General features: G+C 39.6%; 1 protein-coding gene across 1 annotated transcript; it reads left to right on the top strand.

Moving 5' to 3' along the window:
- Window positions 1-6,893: 6,893 nt before the first annotated feature.
- LOC149086263 (uncharacterized) lies at window positions 6,894-16,350 on the top strand. Its single transcript, XM_089232050.1, has 2 exons — window positions 6,894-7,619; window positions 16,237-16,350. Exons 1-2 carry the CDS (start codon window positions 6,894-6,896, stop codon window positions 16,348-16,350), a joined length of 840 nt encoding a protein of 279 aa, XP_089088176.1.
- Window positions 16,351-22,926: the final 6,576 nt, after the last annotated feature.

The following is a 22,926-nucleotide window of genomic DNA, read 5'->3' as shown; positions in this document are numbered from 1 at the left end:
CGAAATGCCCAACGATGTAGCTGAGAAAAAGATGCCCATAACACATATGGATGCCATATACAGTCGAATCCCGTTACAACGAACTCCAAGAAACCGGAGAAATAGCTTCGTTATAAAGGAATTCCAGGTTTTTGTATTATTTCTGTGTGAACTTATCTGGTGGATTAGAAAAGTGTTCGTTAAAACGAGATTTTCGCTATAACGGTATTTGACTGTTTTTCAAAAATACAGCAACCCAATTAAAAACACAATCACAAAAATGATAAACAACTAACCCCTTGGCTGCAGGATTAGTGGAAGTGGGAAACAAAATTCCTCTTATTTTTTCGGTTTTCATTCCCGGAAGTTCCCGTACAACCGATCTGTAGAGATATCTCGCATCATTTGCCAAAACTGCTGATAACAATCAGCAACTTGACGTTATTTAAACTGATTTTTCTGAGGTCTTTGATACCATAAATCATAGTAGCCTACATATTATATGTATTGTGATTTACATATATGATTTACTATATATTACATATAATACATACTGTATTATTTTTCAGAAAATTAAGGTCATAAAATTAGGTATTGTCATCACATTGAAAAATAGGAGACACTGTACATATTTTCCAAAGAGTAGGAAAAACACCAGACTTGATAGATAAGTAAAAAGTTATAGAAAGTCTTCAAATGATCCCGACAATATTTTTGAGAAAATTGGAAACCTTTTCACAAAGTGCATTACAGGAATTCGCTCGAATTGACCAATGAGAACTATCAAACAATGTGACGTCATAACCTAAATTTTGAGAGCCAAAAATTACGAGTAACGGCCTTAAATTGAGTGTTAAAACCTCTGATCAAATTCTTCTTTTTCATGTTTTGTTTCTTTTTCAATATCATCAGATGATAACGCCTTGAGGTCGAAAATAATAGTAAATTCATGATCGTCAAATGTACTTTCAATCACATTCATAGTACAGGGTGGGCAAAAACTTTAAAAATGAATAAAAACCGGAAAAATAACCGAAATAAAAAAAAGATTTGCAGGATTATCATCACCAAGTCACGGGAATTTTTTTAAGACAGGAAAAAACTCAAAAAACAGCTGATAGGTGGCGCTGGTACGAGCGACTTCGATGGAAATATGCAAATGAGAGGGCTATAAGAACTTGCGCTCCTAATCCACAACCAGTTCAACGTTGTAAACCGTGTATGTGGACCTGCTGCACTCTGCCGTTGCTACATTTGTAACTCACGTGCAATGTGTTATCCCCTGAGGTGGTGGTCATGTGGAGCACATACTGCTGTGATAAACGATTTGGAGGCATTCTGTTCGTTATTTGCGTATCTTTTCTTTGACTTGTGTACGTCAGCACCACCTATCGGCTTTTTTTTCCTGCCTTAAAAATATTCCCGTGACCCTGCAAACCGTTTTTTATTTCGGTTATTTTTATGGTTTTTTATGAATTTTAAAAGTTTCTACGGACTTTTTGATCACCTCTTATTTTTTAAACTATGTATGAAGTGTAATGATCGAATGTTTGTACTGTTGTAGGTCTTTTGCTCTCTGTGGCCAGACTTTTTAACGGGGAAATCGGCTCGCATTCATTGCTTGAAGTTGAGAGCCACAGAATATACCACCTTTACTGTTTGAAACTGGGTCCTCTTGATGCGGGTCCTTCCTTCACTATGACCACACGAACGCACAAAAGGGATACCACTTATCACTGAAATCGCTGAAAAATCACCATTGGTGTAAAATGAAGAGCTACCGTAAATCACCACTAGAACGTCAGCATTTGCTGCTGAGTTTTGTCAATGATAGCAAATGCATTTCGCAATATGCGATGTAGAATTTTAAAATAATGCTTTGAGAAGTCATTCGTTCCCCGAGTGTTAGTTTTATCCGAGGATGGCAATTTGAATTTTTCTCTCTTTCCAAAATATATCTTCGCATCAGCCAGTTGTTAAAAACCTTTGTATGTTAGTTTTATGCCAAAAAAAATTATTTCAAAATATTTCTCTGATGTCGAGTTTTCCGAAATTTGAAGGGACCCGTTGATAACCGAGTGGATAACGTGAGTCGTATTTGGGGCGGTGAATTCGCCACCCAGTGTTATAACCCGACCCGCTTGCCCCCCCCCCACCTGTTTCACTCCCCATTGCATGACACATTTGGTGGCTCCCCACTCCTGCAAGTACACCTGTGTCTCTAAGTCACTCTTTCAGACATTAACATGCTTGCAGACTGTTTTTTGTAACTCACATACTTGCAGACTGTTTTTGTCACTCACATACTTGCACACGCTCTAGGTCACTCTGTTGGTCGCTAACTGACATGGTTCCTTGTTTTATAGCGCATCCTTTTGATAATTTACAGGTTTACACATGTTCTAGGTCAGTGTTTCTCAACCGCCGGTCACTTGTGGTCAATTTGGCATCAATCAAACCGTTTCAATACAAGATTCATCGAAAGACTGGTTATTTGTGGAGATGAAGATTACAAGGAAGAAAATTCATCACTGCCCCCACGGGGACTCGAACCCGCCGTGGGGGTCTCTCGCTTGCCGTGGGGGCAGTGATGAATTTTCTTCCTTGTAATCTTCATCTCCACAAATAACCAGTCTTTCGATGAATCTTGTATTGACAAGTGGAGAGGACATTTCTACATGCAAACCGTTTCATTTTTACCCATTTATTTCCCTTTAGTCGTGTGTATGACCAGGCCTTCCACTCGCAAAAAAGAAATCAACCGGGCCGTGGACTTCCAAAGGTTGAGAACCACTGTTCCAGGGGTTACTCTTTTAGTCATCCACATGCTCTAGGTTACTCACTGACCTAGTCCGTCGCTCTGTATGTCACTCTTTTGTTCACTCACGCATTTGAAACTCTTCAGGTCACTCACTGGCCTAATCCCTTGTTGTCTGGGCAGAGGTGGATTTAATGAGGGTTATATACAAATTTTGCCTTCCCCCTCCCATTCTACTAACTTCCTTGACCACTCATTCCTCAAATTTGCCGCCGTGGGCTAAAGCTTCCATGTAAATACGTCTCTGTCCGTAAACAGAATCATTTTTGTTGTTGTTGGTTCGTAAACCGAATTGTTCGCAAACCGAGCTGTTCGTATACGGACTCCAACAACAATGCTTTTTTTTTCCAGTTAAAAAAAAGAGGCAAAGTTATTATGAATATGTAATTGGACGATTTTGATGCACGAAACAACAAATTACGGAGGATAATCAAGCTTTTACTCAAACTACGGGTCAAATACCACGTGATTGATGGATCGGGGCGAAAAGAAAAAAACACGAAGGTATTAAGTGGTAGAAAATTGGGCACTTTTTCTGGGGGTTATTCCGACACATGGTAAATGGACACGTTGATCACCCGATGAAAGGCTAATGCTATATGTATAACATGGAGATCGTTGAGTTAATCGTTACATTCAATCATCTTTGATTTTCTTTAATATGACAACATAGCGATATTTGCCTCTTTTTACTTCTCCGCTGATGATGCAATAGTTTCATGGGAGGATTGGGAAACCACAAGATCCAGAAAAGGCAAAAGAAAGAAAGATGCAGAACAACAACAACAACTAAAGAGTGATTGAACGAGTGATGAAGACTTGACCGTAAAAGTCCATGTTCATCCATTTATAACGCACAGGTATGTCATGTTATAAGGGGGTAATACATCAATGTCACGAGATATAATTTCTCTTTCTTTTAACGAAAAAAAGAAGAACCACAACCGTTTTATTATTTTATTTTTTTACCCTATGACCTCTTCTGAAAGTTGCCACAATCGGTCAATGGACTTTGGCCTTGAAACGGACCTTTTTCGAGGAGTACGGACGAGTACATCCAGATGGATTATAACCTAGAAAGTGATACAGATCGCTGTTATGGTACGTTAATAATACTTATGTGTTGCTATTCGAATACGAAATGGATCTGGACAATATTTCAGAGTTCCTTTTTCGTTGGGGAAAAAAATTTTAATTTTTTCGTGTGGGATTCAAACTGATTGCTGCCATCTATCGGCAGAATTCGGAAGTAGTTTGTATTTTTCGTTGGTTATTGCGGATGTAGATGGCAGTGAAACCGCCAAATTTTGAATAATTTCTTTTGTGTTCGATTTGAAGTGGGTGCTGTCATTCGAGAAGCCCCTTTGAGAGAGAGCGCTAATTTACTAGAAAGGGGTCATTCAAGTATTACGTCAGCATCGAAGGGGGGGCGGGGTTCGGATTTGCTGACTTTTGAGGAGGGGGGGGGGGTAAGGGGGTTTGAAGGTTGCTTACGTCATCAACCACCCCTTTTTGAAGATATGAAATATTCTAAGCTGCTGACGAAATTTTGCTGACAAGGGGGGGGGGGGGTAAAAAATGGCTGAAAATCTGCTTACGTAATATTTGAATGTCTGCAAAGGGAGAAAAAAATATTTAATAAAACTGTACAAACGAAATGTCTTCACGCAACATTCGCTAGCAGATGGCGACACTAGATGACGGGGGTATGGCCCGCTACTGCCGCGTAATTGGAACGCTCACATTCACCACGTATGATTACGGTTATGGGTGCAGTGACCATACGTCTCGTATTTCCCGGGTATAGTAGATCCGGTATTTTCTGTTTTCTGGCTGTCCCGACTCTTTTGCAAAAATATCCAGGCTTTCCATGTATTTTCAACGAAAACAGATCGACTTTCCATTCTTCAAATCAACGATTAAAATTATCTTCCCACCTCAGAAACTTTTTTTTTTTCGAACCGAGCACAACTCAGGTCTATCGCTATAGGCAATTTACTACCTAGTGAGTTGCGATGGAAGTGTAAGTGTGTGCACCTAACAGTCTGAGTGCGTATGTAGTGTTGTGTTTGGTTTTTCAGTGCTGCCATCTATATCTCAGAAGTGAAGTGAGTGATGTGTAGTGACTGAATATTTGTACTGTTTGTAGGACTGTTGCTCTCTGTGGCGAGACTTTTTAACGAGGAGATCGGCTCGAAGTTGGGAACCACAGAAAACCAACTTCAGCCGACCAACACTGTGGCGACGGTGGGGCCACCTCAGAAACTACATCACGATAATTACGACTACAAATACGAATACTCATCTCGCATATCTATCATGTTTTTTTTAATTCGTTGCGATTGGAAGTGGCGCTTCATTTCCCGTAATTGGCGACTTTTCTGCGATTTTTCTACAAGTTGGCAACTTTACTTACTTTTGGCACCATTTTTGGCAATAATTGGTGTTGTCCCATATATTTCCCCGTATTTCGAAGCGCGATTTCCTATTTTAAGCGTACCCTTACATTATGGAATATTTTCTCCTTTTAGTGCAAGTGATCTAAATTCGAAAACTGGCTTCGTAAAACAGCCAATCAGAGTTCATGGAGACAAAGCCTAGGGTCAACACCCACTAGAAAACTCTCTAGTGAAAATTCTCTAGTAGGTGTTGCTATGGTACGGTTACTTTGCGAATTGACCGATTGATCATTTTTGTCGCACCGTCGTCATTTTCTGCGCAGGAGGAATAATTACATCGAGGCCTACAATTTATTACCTATTCCGAACGACAGCTTCCGATACTTTGCAGGGGTTTTTTTTTTATATTCATCGAGGGGTTGATGTGCTAACCCTTCGGTGTGAAACTCCCTGCGGTAGCAATCTTTTTCTTTGTGATAATTTCAGTTCCGTAACTAGGCAGGTGCACTCGCACCGGGCCCACTTGGAAGGGGGGGGGGCCCAGAATGACCCATTTAAGACCAAGAATGGGTCAGAAGGGGCCTAAATGCAAATTCTTGCACCGGGCACCGGAATGGCTATTTACGGCACTGAGTCATGTTATCGCCGTTTCTCAACAAAAGGACTCTGTAATATCAAATCACGTAGATGAATTGAATGACAGTTCATCTTCATATGTCATACTTGACGAGATCTCTTCCAATACGGAAAATCCTTACCAAGAAGTCAGCTACAGGAAGAAGCAGAGGAAAAACAAGAATCGGCAAATCTATTCAGTGCTGTTATACAAGAACAGATTGGCTCAACCACATCAAAGTAACAGTAACAACCAAATTATTATCAAAAAATTTGAGAAAAAAATTCACAACATCAGACATATTAGAAATGGTACGGCAGTTGATTGTTACACTAAAGAAGACTGTAAAAACATCCAAAGATTTATACTCAACAACCGAAGCCTCCGGCAGTACATATATGTTGTGTGCCCAGGGACCGATGATTTTAAACAGCACCGACCTCAACCGCAAACATATGCAGGGGTTAAAACTTCAAATAACAAGAACTTTGGACGTACTTTCAATAATAAAACAACAGCAATGTATCAGAAAAATCCAAACCTCTTGGGTGATATTGTCTATGAATCCGAGGAACAGAGTTGTAAGAGAGAGGCCTCTTCGGCATTCAGATTTGGATCCGGCTTGGTTTTCTACAATCGTTGTCATCTTAAGAATCATAGTGAAATTCGAAGCAATCGTACTACATATGCAGGAATCTCTTGTGCTAACCAGAGAAATCTAACCTCAAGAGCTTGTAATATCGTGTATAGGTATGCCGATATCAATGAATCTAAACTGACATTAAACGCTATTGACCAAAAGGACATCAAGCAACTTATGAATGACTTAGAAGAACAGTTAAAATACAGCAATCTACAGGAGCTCATTGCTAGTGCTAGAATAGATGAACATAGAGGTCAAATCACTTTGATATGTACAGACTCGTCGTCTGCAAAGGTGATAAGTTCGGCAGTCGCGAACAATTTCAAGTTGAAGTTACACTTGAAAAATTGATAACAAGATAACACATCGTTTTCCTACACATATAAGTCAGGTAGCTTATTATATATAACTATTTTAATATTACATTTTTGATATACAATGCCTCAAGATAACATCAAGGACGCAATAGCCAACTCCCGGATAACAGGTCAAAATAGCAGACGGGAAAAACACCCAAGATTATGTCGACAAGAGCAAATACAATGCTCTTCAACGACACCATCTCAAATGGGCAATCTCAAAATACTACAAATAAATGTAGATCGAACTAAAGCGGCAATAAACTTGCTTGTAGATACAGCAATCAAGGATAAGATTGACATAATTGCCTTGCAGGAGCCAGGAATATCAGGGAAGCCACTGCGCGGATTTCCGAAAAGATGGATGTCCAGAAATGGGAAAGCGGCAATCCTGGTGCTCAATCCAGACATTAACCCTATGACATATCATACGAGCAACAACATCACATCGATTAGAATCTCACAGCCTCAACATGATCTAATATTAGCTAGTGCGTACTCTTCACCAAAAGATTGTGTTGAGAATGTTCTTAAAGAAATGGGCCAACTATTGAAACTGTCCACACAAGCGAACTTATTGTTGTGCGGCGACCTCAATAGTCATCACCCGCTCTGGGGAGACCATAGAACAGATACTAGAGGAAATAAGCTCATTGATTATTCTAATAGGAACAATTTATATTTTCTCAATCATAGTAATTCTCCTCCCACCTTCGAGACGGATTATGGGAAAGGATGGCCGGATGTGACTATTACGAACTCGCATGCAACACTACTGAATACATCTTGGAAAGTGGACGAGAAAGTGACTCTCAGCGGACATAAATACATTTTTATACAAACGAATGTGACTATTTTCCAAAAGCCACAGAGACGATATAAAATAACAACGAGGAAGCTAAAGGTTTTCATCTTGAAAACAAAAAGCGTAATTGAAACAATACAATACAATTTGAGGAAATGTCAAGACAACAAAACCCTCCAACAAATATGCCAGGAACTAATGACCTATATTACTAACATGTGTGAGCAGACATTTCCAAAAGTGAAACCTTCACCAATTCAAAACCTCGCATGGTGGAATGATGAGCTAACGTTAGAAAGGAAACGTCTGCGAGCACTAAAGAGGAGGTGTGAAAGAGAAAATGACACAGACACTCAAATAAGGTTAAAGCAATTATATCGAAAAGAAATTGCATTATACAAAAAGAAAATCAACAGGGCAAAAAAAGAAGGCTGGATGAGATTTTGTGAAAAAGCGACGGAGCCTTTTGGGAAAGCATACAAGACCGTCACAAATACAAGCTCATTTCTTCCCCAAACATTCCTCGTAAATCCTGATCATCCAACAACATCTTTGCAAGCTGCCCAAAACATTTTAGAAGAAATTTTCCCCAAAAATAATGGGGAAAATGAAAATACTGTAATGCAGTCAAGAAATAAGCAGAATACTGATACCAGAAACGATCCACCTTTCTCAATTCAAGAAATTAATAGAATAATTGATAAACTAAATGTGAAAAAAGCTCCCGGTCCTGATGGAATAACAAACGCATTGATTAAAAGAATACATGCTTTCCACAAGTTCTTTTTCCTGACTCTCTTCAATAAATGCCTCAGCTTCAATATTTTCCCTACAGCATTCAAGAAAGGGCAACTGATACTTTTTCTAAAACCAGAAAAAGATCCGAACAATATCAATTCATACCGTCCAATAATTCCTCTAAACACAATCGGCAAAATTCTTGAAAAATTGCTGACACAAAGAATCAACTACTACATCGAGAAAACGAAGTGGATCAGCGATAAACAACATGGATTCAGAAAAGGGTTCTCGACGGAGACAGCACTATCAAAGATTCATGACAGCATACAAACATTTAAGAGCCAAAAACAAGATGTTGCCCTAATATCAATAGATATTAAGGGAGCTTTCAATAACATTTCACATAAAACAATAGTAAAGCAACTTCTCAACATCTCAATGCCGGACAATGTGAGAAGAACAATGATTGATGCAATCAGAGAAAGACAGATATCCCTTCTTACGGATGAAGGTGAGGCCACTATAATTCAAACAAAAGGGTGCCCTCAAGGTTCCTGTAGTGGGCCTATGATGTGGAACCTTGTCATAAATGATTTACTTACGAAAAACTGGCCAGAAAATATAAAGATTCAAGTGTATGCGGATGATATTGCTATGGTAATTGGTGATTCAACAATCCGCAAGGTCACCGAGCACGCAAAAACAGCAATGGTATTATTGGATACATGGCTCACAAAAAATAAATTAGAAATCGAATTCTCCAAATCCAATTACTTATGGATTTCTCACAAAAAGGGAAGACCAACCATTAGACTGCGAAACAATCCAATAAGACACAATATGAACATCAAATATTTAGGAATAATGTTTGATAGAAACCTGACATGGTTCAAACATGTGAATTATCTGATCACGAAAACACAGAAATGTTTACAAAATTTTAAAAGAATGGCTGGTCCTGCATGGGGCATTAATACGAAAATTAGAAATACGCTTTATAAAGTGGTCGCCATCCGCTTTATAGCATATGGTGTTATCGCATGGTTCGGTGATCCCAAACAACAACTAAGAACAAAAGTAGACTCTCTTCAAAGAAAATTCCTGCTATTCATCACTGGAGCCTTTTCCACAACACCAAACAGTGCGTTACAAGTATTAACTAACAATCCTCCTCTACATATACTTTTGGAAAACGAAGTACAGAAAGCAAATTTAAGGCTGAAGCGCGAGATTAATATAAACAATGTAACATATCTTCCTACAGATGTAGAGCATAAACATCCACCATGGACGTATCACCCGGTGAAAGATATTTTGCCAACACAGGTCTTGACCATAGATGTAGAAGAATCAACAAATCGAATTATTTTCACAGGCGGTTCAAAGACCGTGGATGGCGTAGGGGCCGCCTACATCAGTATATACATGGGTGAAGTAACAGACAAATGGAACTGCCGATTGCTAAATAACAACACTGTATTTCAAGCAGAGTTATACGCAATCTGGATGGCGGTCAGTTATGCAAAAAATTGTGCAGAAAAATCAACTATAAAGACAGACAGCATGTCATGTATACAAGCAATACGAGACGTAGAATCCCCTTATAGCCTAGTGCATGACATTAGGAAAACACTAATGGATCACAGGAAGATTGCAATACGATGGGTGAAAGCTCATGTAGGCATTGAGGGGAATGAAATGGCGGATAAATTCGCAAAAGAGGCTACAAAACATCAACATGAAAACCATCTAATGAAATTACCGGCATCCTACATTAAAAATCTGCTCTTGCAAGAAGCGTCAGAGAAATGGCAACACCATTGGCAAATATGCACAACTGGAAGAAAAGTCTTCGACGTAATACCAAAAGTGGGTACAATGAAAGAAGTCATGCCGAGAGAAATAGTAATGTTCCTCACAGAACACGGTCCATTCGGTGAATACATGCAAAGGTTCAAAATCAGCCAGACCAGTACGTGTAGATGCGGCCATCCGGGAAGCGTGATACACTATGTGACACAGTGTGAGTACACAAAGGGATACCATTTACAGGCGCCACCGAACGGACGAGAGATCTTGTGGAAACGGAAAATTATTTTACAAAGATCTGCAACGAGGAAACTACAACAAGTCTTGGGCTATCTGATAAATTATAAAGAAACTGTTTTGATAATAACTGGAAGTAGTGAACAATCCACTAGTGATTCGGAAGTGGAATCTGAAACGGATGCGGGTTCCATATAGAGGGGCGCACTTGGGCTCCTAAACCATAACATTTGAGTAATACACCCTGTATAATTTATGAATGTTTTTGTATATACAATTTCATAGTACGATGGGGGTTTAGTAACCTTGTATATTAGTAGGAGCTCATTATGGCATTTGTTGTGAATATGTGACGTACATAGTAATGTTTATGTGTATCAACAATTATTATAAAAATGGGAATTTATATTTTGTAATTAGCGTATATTATGTAAATATGTGTGGGTAATTCAAATGTGATCGCTGCCACCCAGCACTGTGAACAGGGGCTGTATTTGATTGTTCCCGCCGCACTTTTTAGTATGATAGTAATTTGTAACCTTGAATATATATTTGTATGAGTTCATGGTGATATTTGTACCCAATACTTCCTTCATACATTAATGTTTTTGTGCATTCCCAATGATATAAAAAAGGGAAATTTTTGTAAAGTAAATAATATATGCATGTAATTCAAATGTGAATGCCCAGCACTGTCAACGGAGGCTCTGTTTGATTATTCCCGTTGCAGTGCAGGCTCTGTGTGAATTCTGTGTGTGTGTGTGTGTGTGTGTGTGTGTGTGTGTGTGTGTGTGTGTGTGTGTGTGTGTATATATATTGCATATTCTGCAATAGGTCAGGCAAAACTGCTCAGCACTGTGGACGGAGGCTTTGTTTCTTCGTTTCCCGTCACAGTCGAGGCGCGGTATATATGTAATTTGTATACATTGTGTATTGTGTATTTTGATCATTCTCAAAGCTCTCCCACTTCAACTTGCCAGCTTCTTCCTCTTCTTTCTTGCCCACAAGTCTTTTCCACATTTCTTTCGGAATCCCAGGCTGCGGTCTCCGGCCCTTATGTGCCACTGGGCGCACGTGCAATTTTTCTCCCTAGTCACACATTCGGTCACCCATTTTTGTCGAATGGCTTGTACGTTGCATCGGGTTGATGGCTGTCTTCCTGGGGAGAACGACGCGAGTAATTCGAAACTTGCGAGCACGGGGCAAGGGGAGCCACCACTATAAATCTTTGCTCACTTTTCCGACACAACTCTGCCTCTTTTGAGGGAACGGAAGTAAGGTGCTTTGCATCAGTCCGGGGTTGTGAGCGGTTCTATCTATCTATCTATCGCCGTTTCTGTTGTACCCCCGCGTCAGGAAAGTTTCTCAAAAGGACGAACCGGGAGTCGAACTCGTGACACCTCTAAGTATCTCTTGGTACTTTCTTAAGGCGAGCACCTTATCGACCTGGGCTACGGCTCCCGACCGATTGATTGTTGGCCACTTCACGAAGACACTTTCTTTCTTTCTTTCCTACTGAGCACAACTCAGGTCTATCACCATCTATGTGCAATTTATTACCTAGTCAGTTGTGCCGGAAGTGTAACTGTGTGTGTGTGTACCTAATAGTCTGAGTGCGCATGTAATGTTGTGTTTGATTTTTCAGTGCCGCCATCTATATTTCAGAAGGTAAGTGAGTGATGTGATATGATTAATTACATTTGTACTGTTTGCAGGTCTGTTGCTCTCTGTGGAGAGACTTTTCAAAGGGGAGATTGGTTCCCAGTCGCGCCTTGAATTTGGAAACCACAGAAAAACCAACCAGGCGACCACCTCACGAAGACACTGAACTTCGGTCATCCATAGAAGTTCTACCGGAATATTTAAATCAACAAATATTTTTGATTTTTAACCGCGGTTTTCAATTACGCCGAAAGATGGCGCCACGTGTCTGTTTCATATTCATTCGAAAATACTGAAACTGAAAAAAAAAGAGATTTTGTTCAGTGGTATGGAGTAATATTATCGATCATTGATCGCAATTGCAGATTTCAAATATTTTTGCAGATAACAGTACAAGTGTCATTTCTTATAGTCAGTTTCCGTAATAAAGTTTATAAATATGTCGATAGATGGGAGCACACTCTAGACGTTTTTCACCTTAATAACCAATTGCCTGACTTGCCCGCGTCAGACACGGGTATCCGCTTGTTCCCGAAATTGACTTGAATCGTAATTTTTGTTCCTAGAAGGAGCTAACGAAAAGTAAACACTTCACAAAACCTCTGCAAACGATATGGCTTCATACAAACACAACTACAAGGCCACAACAGGCAAAATGCCCAATAAAGCGGTCGAGAAAAGATTCCCACAACAAGTATGGATGTCATATATTTCAGAAATACAGCAACCCAATTAAAAATGCAATTATGAAAACTAAAAGTATATGTACATGATAAAATGTTATATATTGTATTTATGGTTGTCTTATTCTAAGTATGGATAGGTTCTCGATTTCCCCCAACATGTTTATCGTATTTCTTTTTAAACGTGTCAATTGTGTTGCAATTTACTACCTCCGAGGGTAAGCTATTCCATTTATTAACAACCATATTAGAGAAAAATTCCCTGCCACACAACACTCTAGAATTGTTCCTTACCAATCGATACTGGTGTCCCCTTGTAAAAGCAGTTGATTGACGATATACTAATAATTCATGGTCCATTCTATCCATTCCGTTGCAAATTTTGAACACTTCGATCATATCTCCCCGACACCTGCGTTCATTCAATGTGAGCATATTCAAAAAATGAAGTCTCTCTTCATAACTCAAGCCTTTCCAGCATGGCCCAGCCGCAAGGTAGCCTGCTTATGTCCCACAAGGGACAGAGCGGGGGCCATGTTTGGTGTTTGCATAACTTAAGCCCCTTGTGCCAACAAGGACACGTGTATCTCTTCTCTGCACTCCTTCAACCAAGTCTATGTCCCTCTGTAGGTATGGTCTCTAAAACCTTACAGCATACTCCAGTCCAAGACGAACTAATCCTCGAAAAAGCGGAAGAATGACTTTCGGAGAACATGAAGAGACCTTTATGAAAATTAGACCTAGCATTATATTCAATTTTTTGACCACCGCTGAACAATGTTCAGAAAACCTAAGCCACTATCACTAAACCATACATGCACCTCGTCCATATTCCTATGCGGAACCTCTAACAAATTGGTACATGAGGGAATGTGCGTATACACGTAGTGAAACATGACGAAGTTTTTTGTTTCTGTGTAATGTTTGTCCTGTATAGTGCTGCCATCTGCCACCAGCTTTTCTAACTATGAGTGAAGTGTAATGATTGAATAATTAATCGCTATAGCCCTGTTGCTCTCCGTGGCGAGACTTTTTAATAGGGAGATCGGCTCGTATTTGCGCCTCGAAGTTGGGAACCACAGGAAACCAAATTTAGGTGACCACCACTATGGCGACGGTGGGGTTCAAACCCGGATTCTCGCGATGCCAGTCCGTCACTATTACCACTCGACCAACACAGCGATAGAAAACCTAAGCCGGTCGTCAATCAGAATTCCCAAATCCGTCAACCTAGTTGCATCCGGGATAGTGACACCATTCAACTCGTAAGAGAACCGTGGGTTGTTCGAACCAAAATGAGCGACCATGCACTTATCAACGCTAAACGTCATGCTCCATTCATTTGCCCATGCTGCAATCTTGTTCAAGTTGGTCTGGAGCAACTCCCTATCGCTTTGATTTCCGATTGCCCCCATTAGTTTCACATCATATGCGAATTTGCCAGTAATCCCATCGATACCCTGATTGAGTTTATCGATAAAAAGTGAAAAAAGTATGGGGCCAAGGACACTTCCTTGAGGAACTCCACTTGTGACGTCTGTCCAACCAGACAATTCCCCGTTCACCATAACTCGTTGCGACCTATCTTTTAACCACGATTCTATCCAATTCAGCAAGTTTCCCCCAATTCCAATCTCGTGTAAACGCTTCAAGAGTTTATCATGTTGGACCCGATCGAATGCCTTCTGGAAATCAAGGTAAACAACATCCACATTTTTTTCCTTACCCAAAGCCTTAGTCACGTGATCATAGAAGCAAAGAGAGGTTAGTTACATATGACTTCCCCTTCCTCAACCCACGCTGATTAACCGACAGTACACTATTCTTGTCTAGCTACTTCCCCAATTGCTCTTTGATAATGATTTCGAAAAATTTTCGAGAGGGAGCTTGTCAAACTCACTGGGCGATAATTGGACACAGCTTCTTTACTACCTTTTTAAATATCAGAACAACATTGGCAAGCTTTCAATCCGTTGGGACGATACCCACAACAACACTACTCCTACAAATCTGTGCGACTGGCACCAATAATTCATTAGCACATTTCCTGAGGACCCTGGGATAGATATCATCTGGTCCTGGTGCTTTACTCACACAGGCATTTTTTAGAAGCTTTAGGACCTCCACATCTTCCACTTGAATATCGTTGAGGATTTTATTATTCCAAGCAACACTGGTACATTGAATATTGTATTCTCTATTGAAAACGGTCGCGTAAAAGTCACTGAAAGCGCTACACTACTCTCTACACAATACCCTTTTATCGAGAGGTGGCCAACTGTCCACTTACATCCATTATTCAAGTATCTGAAAAATGATTTTGTGTCAGAGCCCAATGTTGTCTGCCAACCTAGACTCAACTTCCTTTTTACTATCCCTTATCGCTTTATTCAATGCCTTTCTTTTCTCAGTAAAGAATGACCGATCACCTCGTCCACTTTTATACTCTCTGAATGCTCTTTTCTTTTCAAGATAAAGGTTACGCACGCTAGGTGTTGTACAAACACGTTTTTTTCGTACAAAGGGAATAACGTCGTGCAAAACAGAACATGTTTTTGTGCTAAATTCTTCACATTGACTTACCACCCCAACTGATTCCAACCGGTCTTTGAAAACTTTGGCTAACCTTCCTCTCAAACATCAAAGTTAGTTCTCCGAAAACAAGGAACCAGTCTTTTCTTATCAACCTTACCCGAGGAAAAGTTACAGTGAAATCTGACTATACGATGATCACTGGAAGAAAACTCGTCCCTCACTGAAACATGTTCAACAAGATCCTCGGAACTAATAAGAACTAAATCCAAAATAGCAGTACATCCAGTGGCTTCTGATACATGCTTACACAAAAAATTATCGAGCACCAACTTAAGAAAGTTCCTTTCATATTGATCAATGAAGGAGGGCCAAATCTCTTAGGCCCTCCTCACACGGGGAAACTGAAGTTCGGCAACTGATAACAGAAACCGTTTCCTGAAGACCAGCACGTATATCGCTCTAGACGCCCTCACACGAGGAAATTGGCGTATTGGCGACGAAATATCGAACGCGACTCAGTAATTATTTCGTCGACTCTTAATATTTCGTCAACCAACTGCTTTGGCAAGGGGACACTAGTATCGTTTAGAAAGGGGCAATTCTAGGTTGTGGTGTCGCAGGGAATTTTTCTCTAATAGGGTTGTTAATAAATAGGATAGTTTACCCCCGGAGGTAGTAAATTGTAACACAATTGACACGTTTAAAAAGAAATACGATAAACATGTTGGGGTAAATCGAGAAGCTATCCATACTTAAATAAGACAACCATATTTTGTTCTGGGCTATATACATTTATGTTTTATCATAATTATTGGGTTGCTGTATTTTTGATATAGTTTATTGATGTCCATAATTTTTATGGGCTTCTTTTTCAGCCATCTCGTTGGGCACTTTGTCTGTTGTGGCTTTTGTGTTTGTATTTGTATTTATTTGTATTTGAATTCATTCAGAATGATCATGTACAACCGAAAATAATGAGTTTATCATCTTCTGAGGCGGGAACGGGATCTTCCATCATGGTAATTCGAGATATCATGTGGGATAAAATGTCTATAAACGATTGAAATAGGACGACCAAGCCTTACCAGCCTACTTTCTTGTTCCACAAATTCTTCGGATTGGGACGAATCGAATTCATTTGAGACCAAATGGATCATTATAGTAGTTCAGCACACATTTTGCGGATAACCGCACCAGGGAACTGCCAGGGAGTTCGGAAACCCGCTCCTCTCCTTGAGCCGAGATTATACTGTTATTCTGCGGGGAAAAATGCAGCCCCCGCCACCCCTTTGAAAAAATCCTGCGTACGCTTATGCTTCTGGGATTCAGCAAAGAATAACAAATAAATATTAAAAGAACTAAGCAAAGAAATAATGAAAGAATAAAGACATAAATTATAAAATTATAAAAGAAAGAAGTAAAAAAAAGAATTGAAGAAAAAAATTAAAAAAGAAATTTAATTCATTTATTCTTTTTTCTTTTTTTTTTATTATTTCTTTTTTTAATTGTTTCATGCTAATGCTATTGGATAGAGAAGAAATTGCGAAAAAAAATTATTCTCTGCGTATTTTGTTTGGAATGAAAATTTTTTGGTCACTCTTTTTACGGATTTCTTCGTGCCCCCCCTCCCCCATCACCAGCCGTGGCTCCCATTTCGCGAGAATTTCATGCGTGCTCCCCCCCCCCCCCGGTTCTCGAAAATTGAACTATTTTTCTTTATTTCACAAATTTCTCTCCTATGGTCTCATTAACATTTGGCTGTATTCATATAAGCAGTTTTTGAGAAAAACTAAAGCATGGAACTTTAATCATAAGGGGCCATTCAAGTATTACGTAAGCAGATTTTCAGCCATTTTTGACCCCCCGTCAGCAAAAGCCAGCAAAACACCTACCCCCTCCCCTCCGTCAGCAAAATTTCGTCAGCAGCTTAGAATATTTCATATCTTCAAAAAGGGGTGGTTGATGACGTAAGCAACCTTCAAACTCCCCTCCCCCCGTCATCAACAGTCAGCAAATCCGAAACCCCCCCCCGATGCTGACGTAATACTTGAATGACCCCTAATCACCCTCTATATACATTAAATGCTTAAAAATAACTATCAAAAGACAGAGGGAAAAGTACAAAAAATAGTACTAAAATATACATACATAAAACATAATTTTCCATCGAGAGGGAAGTAAATTTGGCAAAGTATGAGACAGCACTGCAACGACAATTCCTAAATTGACACATTATTCACTCAAGAGGCCCCCCTCGTCCTCGGACTCATTAACATATGAAATAACCCATCCTGCTACGACGACACTGAAGAAGTAATTTCTGAATTGACGAATTTAAGAGCTCTTGTCTGACTTGGGACCGTGAGCCAAGGTTGGAACACCCAATTAAGACCCCTCCTATATAACAGCGGTCGAACGCGTTGTAATCAACTTGGTTTCAGATACCCATAGCAACTCGGAAGCGTATCATTAATGCTTGCAGTTAATCTGACAACTCGTCCAGACTGCAGAAGGCCGTCGTTCTGTGGATGATGCTGATAATAATAGTAATAATATCACTCGCATGTTTACATTACAAAGGGAATTGCGAATTTCATAGCACAAGTCAAAGAATACAATTGCATCAAAAATCAATAGATTACATAAGCCAGAATGATGAAACCGTTTCGGACTCGGGTCGAAAAACGAATCGAGGAAACGGGACGAATATATAACGGCGGTGCAAACGTGTATCTATTATTCAAGATAATTATCACCGCCCTTGTACAAATGTTTGCTCATGTCCTACTGCATAAACATTCGTCTCAATGGACGACACCACACGTGCGGTTTGTTTTTATAATTTTGCATTTCACATCTAATTTCTGCAATTAGGATATTTACATTTCAACATTTGATTTCGAACCTGTAATTCTATCAGAGACGATTTACGGGAGGGGGAGGTGGCTAAGCTGGCTATGAAAAAGGGCAGCGAGTTCAAAAGGTCGGTAAATTTGATGAATGGAATGAGTAGTCAAAATATACTACCCCGTGGCTTCGCTCGCGTGGATTTGGTTATCTCAAATTTACTCGGCGATGATTCCCCCATATAACATTTGAAGACCTCATGAACCCCTTGGGGGAGGGGGTAGTTGAATTTTGATAAACCCGTCTTAGATTGGGTATCTACATTATAAAATATAATATTGATCAAATTCCATATTTATGGCTTCAATGAGGTGATTGCCCCATATAACCTTTGAACCCCCTCACGGGGTTGAATTTAAAAAAAAATTCTTCTTAGTGAGTCCTCACATTACAAAATAAAAATATTGACCAAATTTCATATTTATAGCTTCAGCAGTTTCGGTTCGGCAAGATGTCTCTATATGCGGCCTTTAAACTCTCTTATGATCCCTTGAATGGTGGAATTTTGGAAACCCCCATTTTAGAGAGTCTTTACGTCATGAATTAAAACTACTGACCAAATTTCATGTTTATAGCTTCAGCGGTTTCAGCTCTACGATGATGAATTAGTCAGGACAAGCCATTTTAACCCCCACACACAAGGTGTCCCGTAAGTACTAATGCGACCTTTATCTCATCAACCGTCCGTCGTAGATTAATGATTCCAATTCAAAAACTGCTGAGCAGGAGTTCAAAAACTGCCCTGTACCAGTTTTGAGAGTGAAAATACAGTGTGTAACAAAATAAAAAAATCGAAATTTTTATACGATCCCCCTCCCCTGCTATAACTTTCAATGGCGCTACAGCGACCATTCCATTGCAACGACTTGCAGGACAAGTCCCAAATGTTTTCATAGAACGAACATCACATATATGTTTTACTTTCGATTTAGCCCAAGGCCACATCTGTGTTCTACAATTTTGTTAGTAAGCGTTTTGAGTTTGGAAAAGGATTCCAGTGGAAAATTTTATAATTAGAACTCTTTGGGGTCATTCAAGAATTACGTCAGCATCAGGGGGGGGGGTTTGAAGGTTGCTTACGTCATCAACCACCCCTTTTTGAAGATATGAAATATTCGAAGCTGCTGACGAAATTTTGCTGACAGGGGGGAAGGGGGGTCAGTGTTTTGCTGACTTTTGCTGACGGGGGGGGGGGAAATTGCTGAAAATCTGCTCGTGATACTTGAATGGCCCCTTAAGAGAGACCACGGTAACTGGAAATTAGACTGGAACACACGTAGGGAAGCTTTCCCCCACCTCCTCATGATTCGGGCCGGGCGGTCTTATGACCGGCTAACGGGGGAGGTAGACGCTAGTCGGAACGGCAGAACACCTGACAGAATTTAGGATGGCTGAGAAACTAGACTTAGGAAATAGACGGAGTGAGGAAGGCATGGGGTCAAGTTTGAAGATCAGGTCCAGGCAATGGCACATGTGTCTAAATTGACAAAGGGTTTTCTTCATGGGAAGACCAAGGAGATATTAGACGAATTTAGGAAAGTTGCAGCGGTACACGATGATAGAGAAAGAGCATTAATAAGTCTTAGGAAGGCTAGAGAACATTTGCAGAATCAAGTTAAAGAAATAAAGGAGAATAGCGGTAGATCCTGGGCGCAGGCAAGACAGAGAGATGAAGAATTTGAAAGACAACTTAGATACGAACAGGCAAAGCATAGAGAAACTAGGCAGAAATACAAAGATACAAATGTAGCTAGGCTATTAGGAGAGAAAATTGAACTGAAGGCATATATAGAGGTTTTAAATAGGACTTTTGAAAAAGAAAGAGAAATCGCTACTACGTGAACTTTGTTCCAATAGGAGGCGTTCAGATAATGGAGAGGGAATACCAGCAACAAATAGTTGAAATTAAAAAGGGATCGGATATACAAATACAGACTCTTGAGAAAGACACAGCCGCGTTTATTAAGGATAAACAATTTAAGGAACTTCTTGAAAAGGAAACAAAAGAAAACATTCGGTGTTACGAAATGAAATCCTTGAGAAGGATCGTAAAATTAAAGAACTTGATCTTTTAAACACTAAAAATCACAAGAATCACAGAAAGAAATCTTTATATGGGAAGGGACACCACGGACTAATTAGAAACAAGTCTTGAAAAGCCATTTCGAGAGAAAACAGAAACAATGATAAAGGAAGGATCTAAGGAAGAATTAGATTTAGTTAAATTATCATACACATATGGTAAAGTTATGAGAGCGGTAGCAGAACTAATGGGAGATATAGGTGAAAGAAAGACAAAAGCATCTAAAGTGATACAAGAAGGTGTCGAAGAGACCTTTACTATGGTCTCAAGAACCATAGAGAAATGTTAAAAATAGCTAAGAAAGAAAGCGTCCCAAAGACAAGTAGTCCAAGAACCTTTGCTGAGATATTAACAGAAGAGGAGCAAAGAGATGAGCAAGTGGACAAAAATAAAAAATTAGAAATCAAATTAGAGTTGAAACTAAAGCCCACAAGGGTGATACACTGAAACTTTTAAAAGAAGATATTATTCCCAGTGACCTAAATATTCGAATTAAAGACCATTGGATTTCCAAAATTTGTTGAGACAGAAACCAAAGAAGAATTAGAAATAATAGATAAAGAACTTCAAAAAGTTATTAACTCTCGGAGAAATATCGAATTGATATACCTCTTGGAACAGACCAAAAATCTTAATTCATGCGGTTGAAAAAGAAATTACAGAGGAAGACTTATTGCAAGCAATACAAGTTAGACACGGAATGGAGAAAAATTTAAGTCTCAAAGTGATTTCAAAGTACGCAGCGTCAACAGGAGTTAATTGGATTTGCAGTTTGAACCAGGGATGTTTGAGAAACTTATGAATATGAAAAGCGTGTACTGTGGATGGCGAAGGTACAGGTTAAGTGAATACATTAGACCGACACAGTGTCTTTGCTGTTGGGGTTATGGCCATTTGGCGAAGGGGTGTCAAAATGGGAGTAAGTGCAAAAATTGTGGTGAAAGTGGACATAAAATGATCGAATGTGTCAATGAAGCAAACTGTGTAAATTGCTTGGACTGGAATAAATTTAAGAAGACCAACTGGGATACGAAACGTAAGTGCATAAGTGGGAACTGCCCATTATTTCAAAAAGAACTCAAGAGAATTAAAGCGGGGACGAATTATCAGAATTAATCTGAACTAGGGAAAACTTTAAAGTGTAAATGACTTTTATACTTGTCACTAACCCCACGTGGAGGATTAAAATTAAAATTTGTGTTAATGTAAATATTTTGTAAATTTTATTTTACTTTTTATTTTGAGCTATGTAACAAGTGTAAAGCTCTATTTTGTTACTTAGTGAATCAGAACGGCTAGTAAGACTTCCGCCAAGAGGCTAGTGGGAGCCTGGGCTGAGTTTAGCCAGTATTTTCTAATAACCTGGTTTTGAGTTGGGGAGCACGAGTTGTGCTTCACGTCTCGTGCTGGGTGGGATATAACGATCTTCCCAATATAACATACGTTTTAGAGGGAACGAAGAAGATCGTTATATCGAGCGTCGACTGTAATAAGCATATCATAAAAATGAAGTAATAAATTATAATTTTACATCACCCAAGATGTAATTCATAAAAATGGTGACGTATTTAGCGCTGTGAAAATGAAAATCATGCAAATGATAATTCATCCCGCGAACCTCTTACAGGGTGCTCATGACCTTCGCCCAGGAGTCCACGGACCACACACTGAAAAACACTGACAAAAAGAATGTACAAGGATATGAGTGACCAAATGAAGGACCAGGTCAGTGAACGAGCAAAAAATTTGACCTAGAAATTTTGCAAGGACGTGAGGAACAAAAAAGGACCAGGTGAGTGAATGGAAAAAACAGTGACTTGGTGATTTTGAAGGGGTATACTATAGATGCAAGTGAGACCAAAATAGTGTGCAAACATAAGTGTGGCCTAGAGTGCAAGTACCACAAATCAGTAAGAGTGTGCATGCAGTTGGGCACCAAAAGAGCGCTTTAAAGACAGGCATATTTACTAATTCTTGAAATAGATACAGGCTTGACTTAGATACAGACATAGGGGTAGAACTAGCGGGCCCAATGTGGCAATCTCGTAGGGAACAGCAAAATCCCGGAATGGGTTGTTGAGAAAAATTTGACTAGAATTTCAGAAGAGCGGTCAAATTTGTAACCCATCGGAAGACCTGCATCAACACCAAGTATCTATCAGGAATAACCAGAACAAAGAAATAGGAGGCCAAAGTACTCATATATACACAGATGGCTCAAAACTATCTCCGGAACAGCATATGTAGTGGCGAAAGATCATCGAGTGCTGGAGTAGTAAGCTAGAAAACGACAATAATATCTTTCAAGCTGAATTACTAGCGTTATACATGGCAACCATAAAAGCTCAAGAATTCCAACAAGCAACTATAATCTATAGCGATAGCCTTTCAACTATATATGCAATACAGAACCCGATGACCCTCCATGCTATGGCTAGGGAAATTCGGCAGGTCCTCCACAAGAACCCACAAATTCGCATATCTTGGATCAAAGCGCACATGGGTGAGTGGGAGAACGAAGAAGAAGACGCAATAGCCAAAGCAGCGACAATCAATGGCGCACATTTAATTAAAATATTATTACCATCATCAACAGCGAAACAAAAGGCAAGAAATACACAATCTATGGCAAACCCGATGGAATGATGCC

This window comes from Pholcus phalangioides, unplaced genomic scaffold (genome assembly GCF_987345545.1).
Source record: "Pholcus phalangioides strain wild (caught in Gottingen) unplaced genomic scaffold, Ppha-v1.0 ptg000005l_1, whole genome shotgun sequence".
Lineage (NCBI taxonomy): Eukaryota > Metazoa > Arthropoda > Arachnida > Araneae > Pholcidae > Pholcus > Pholcus phalangioides.
This window is presented reverse-complemented; position numbering and strand designations above follow the sequence as displayed.

Bases quoted from the DNA above. Each gene is read 5' to 3' on its own strand.
- LOC149086263 (XM_089232050.1), top strand. From the start codon at position 6,894: ATGCCTCAAGATAACATCAAGGACGCAATAGCCAACTCCCGGATAACA. The intron at 7,620-16,236 runs GTGACTCTCAGC...GAATTCATTCAG, and splicing joins CTTGGAAAGTGGACGAGAAA to AATGATCATGTACAACCGAA.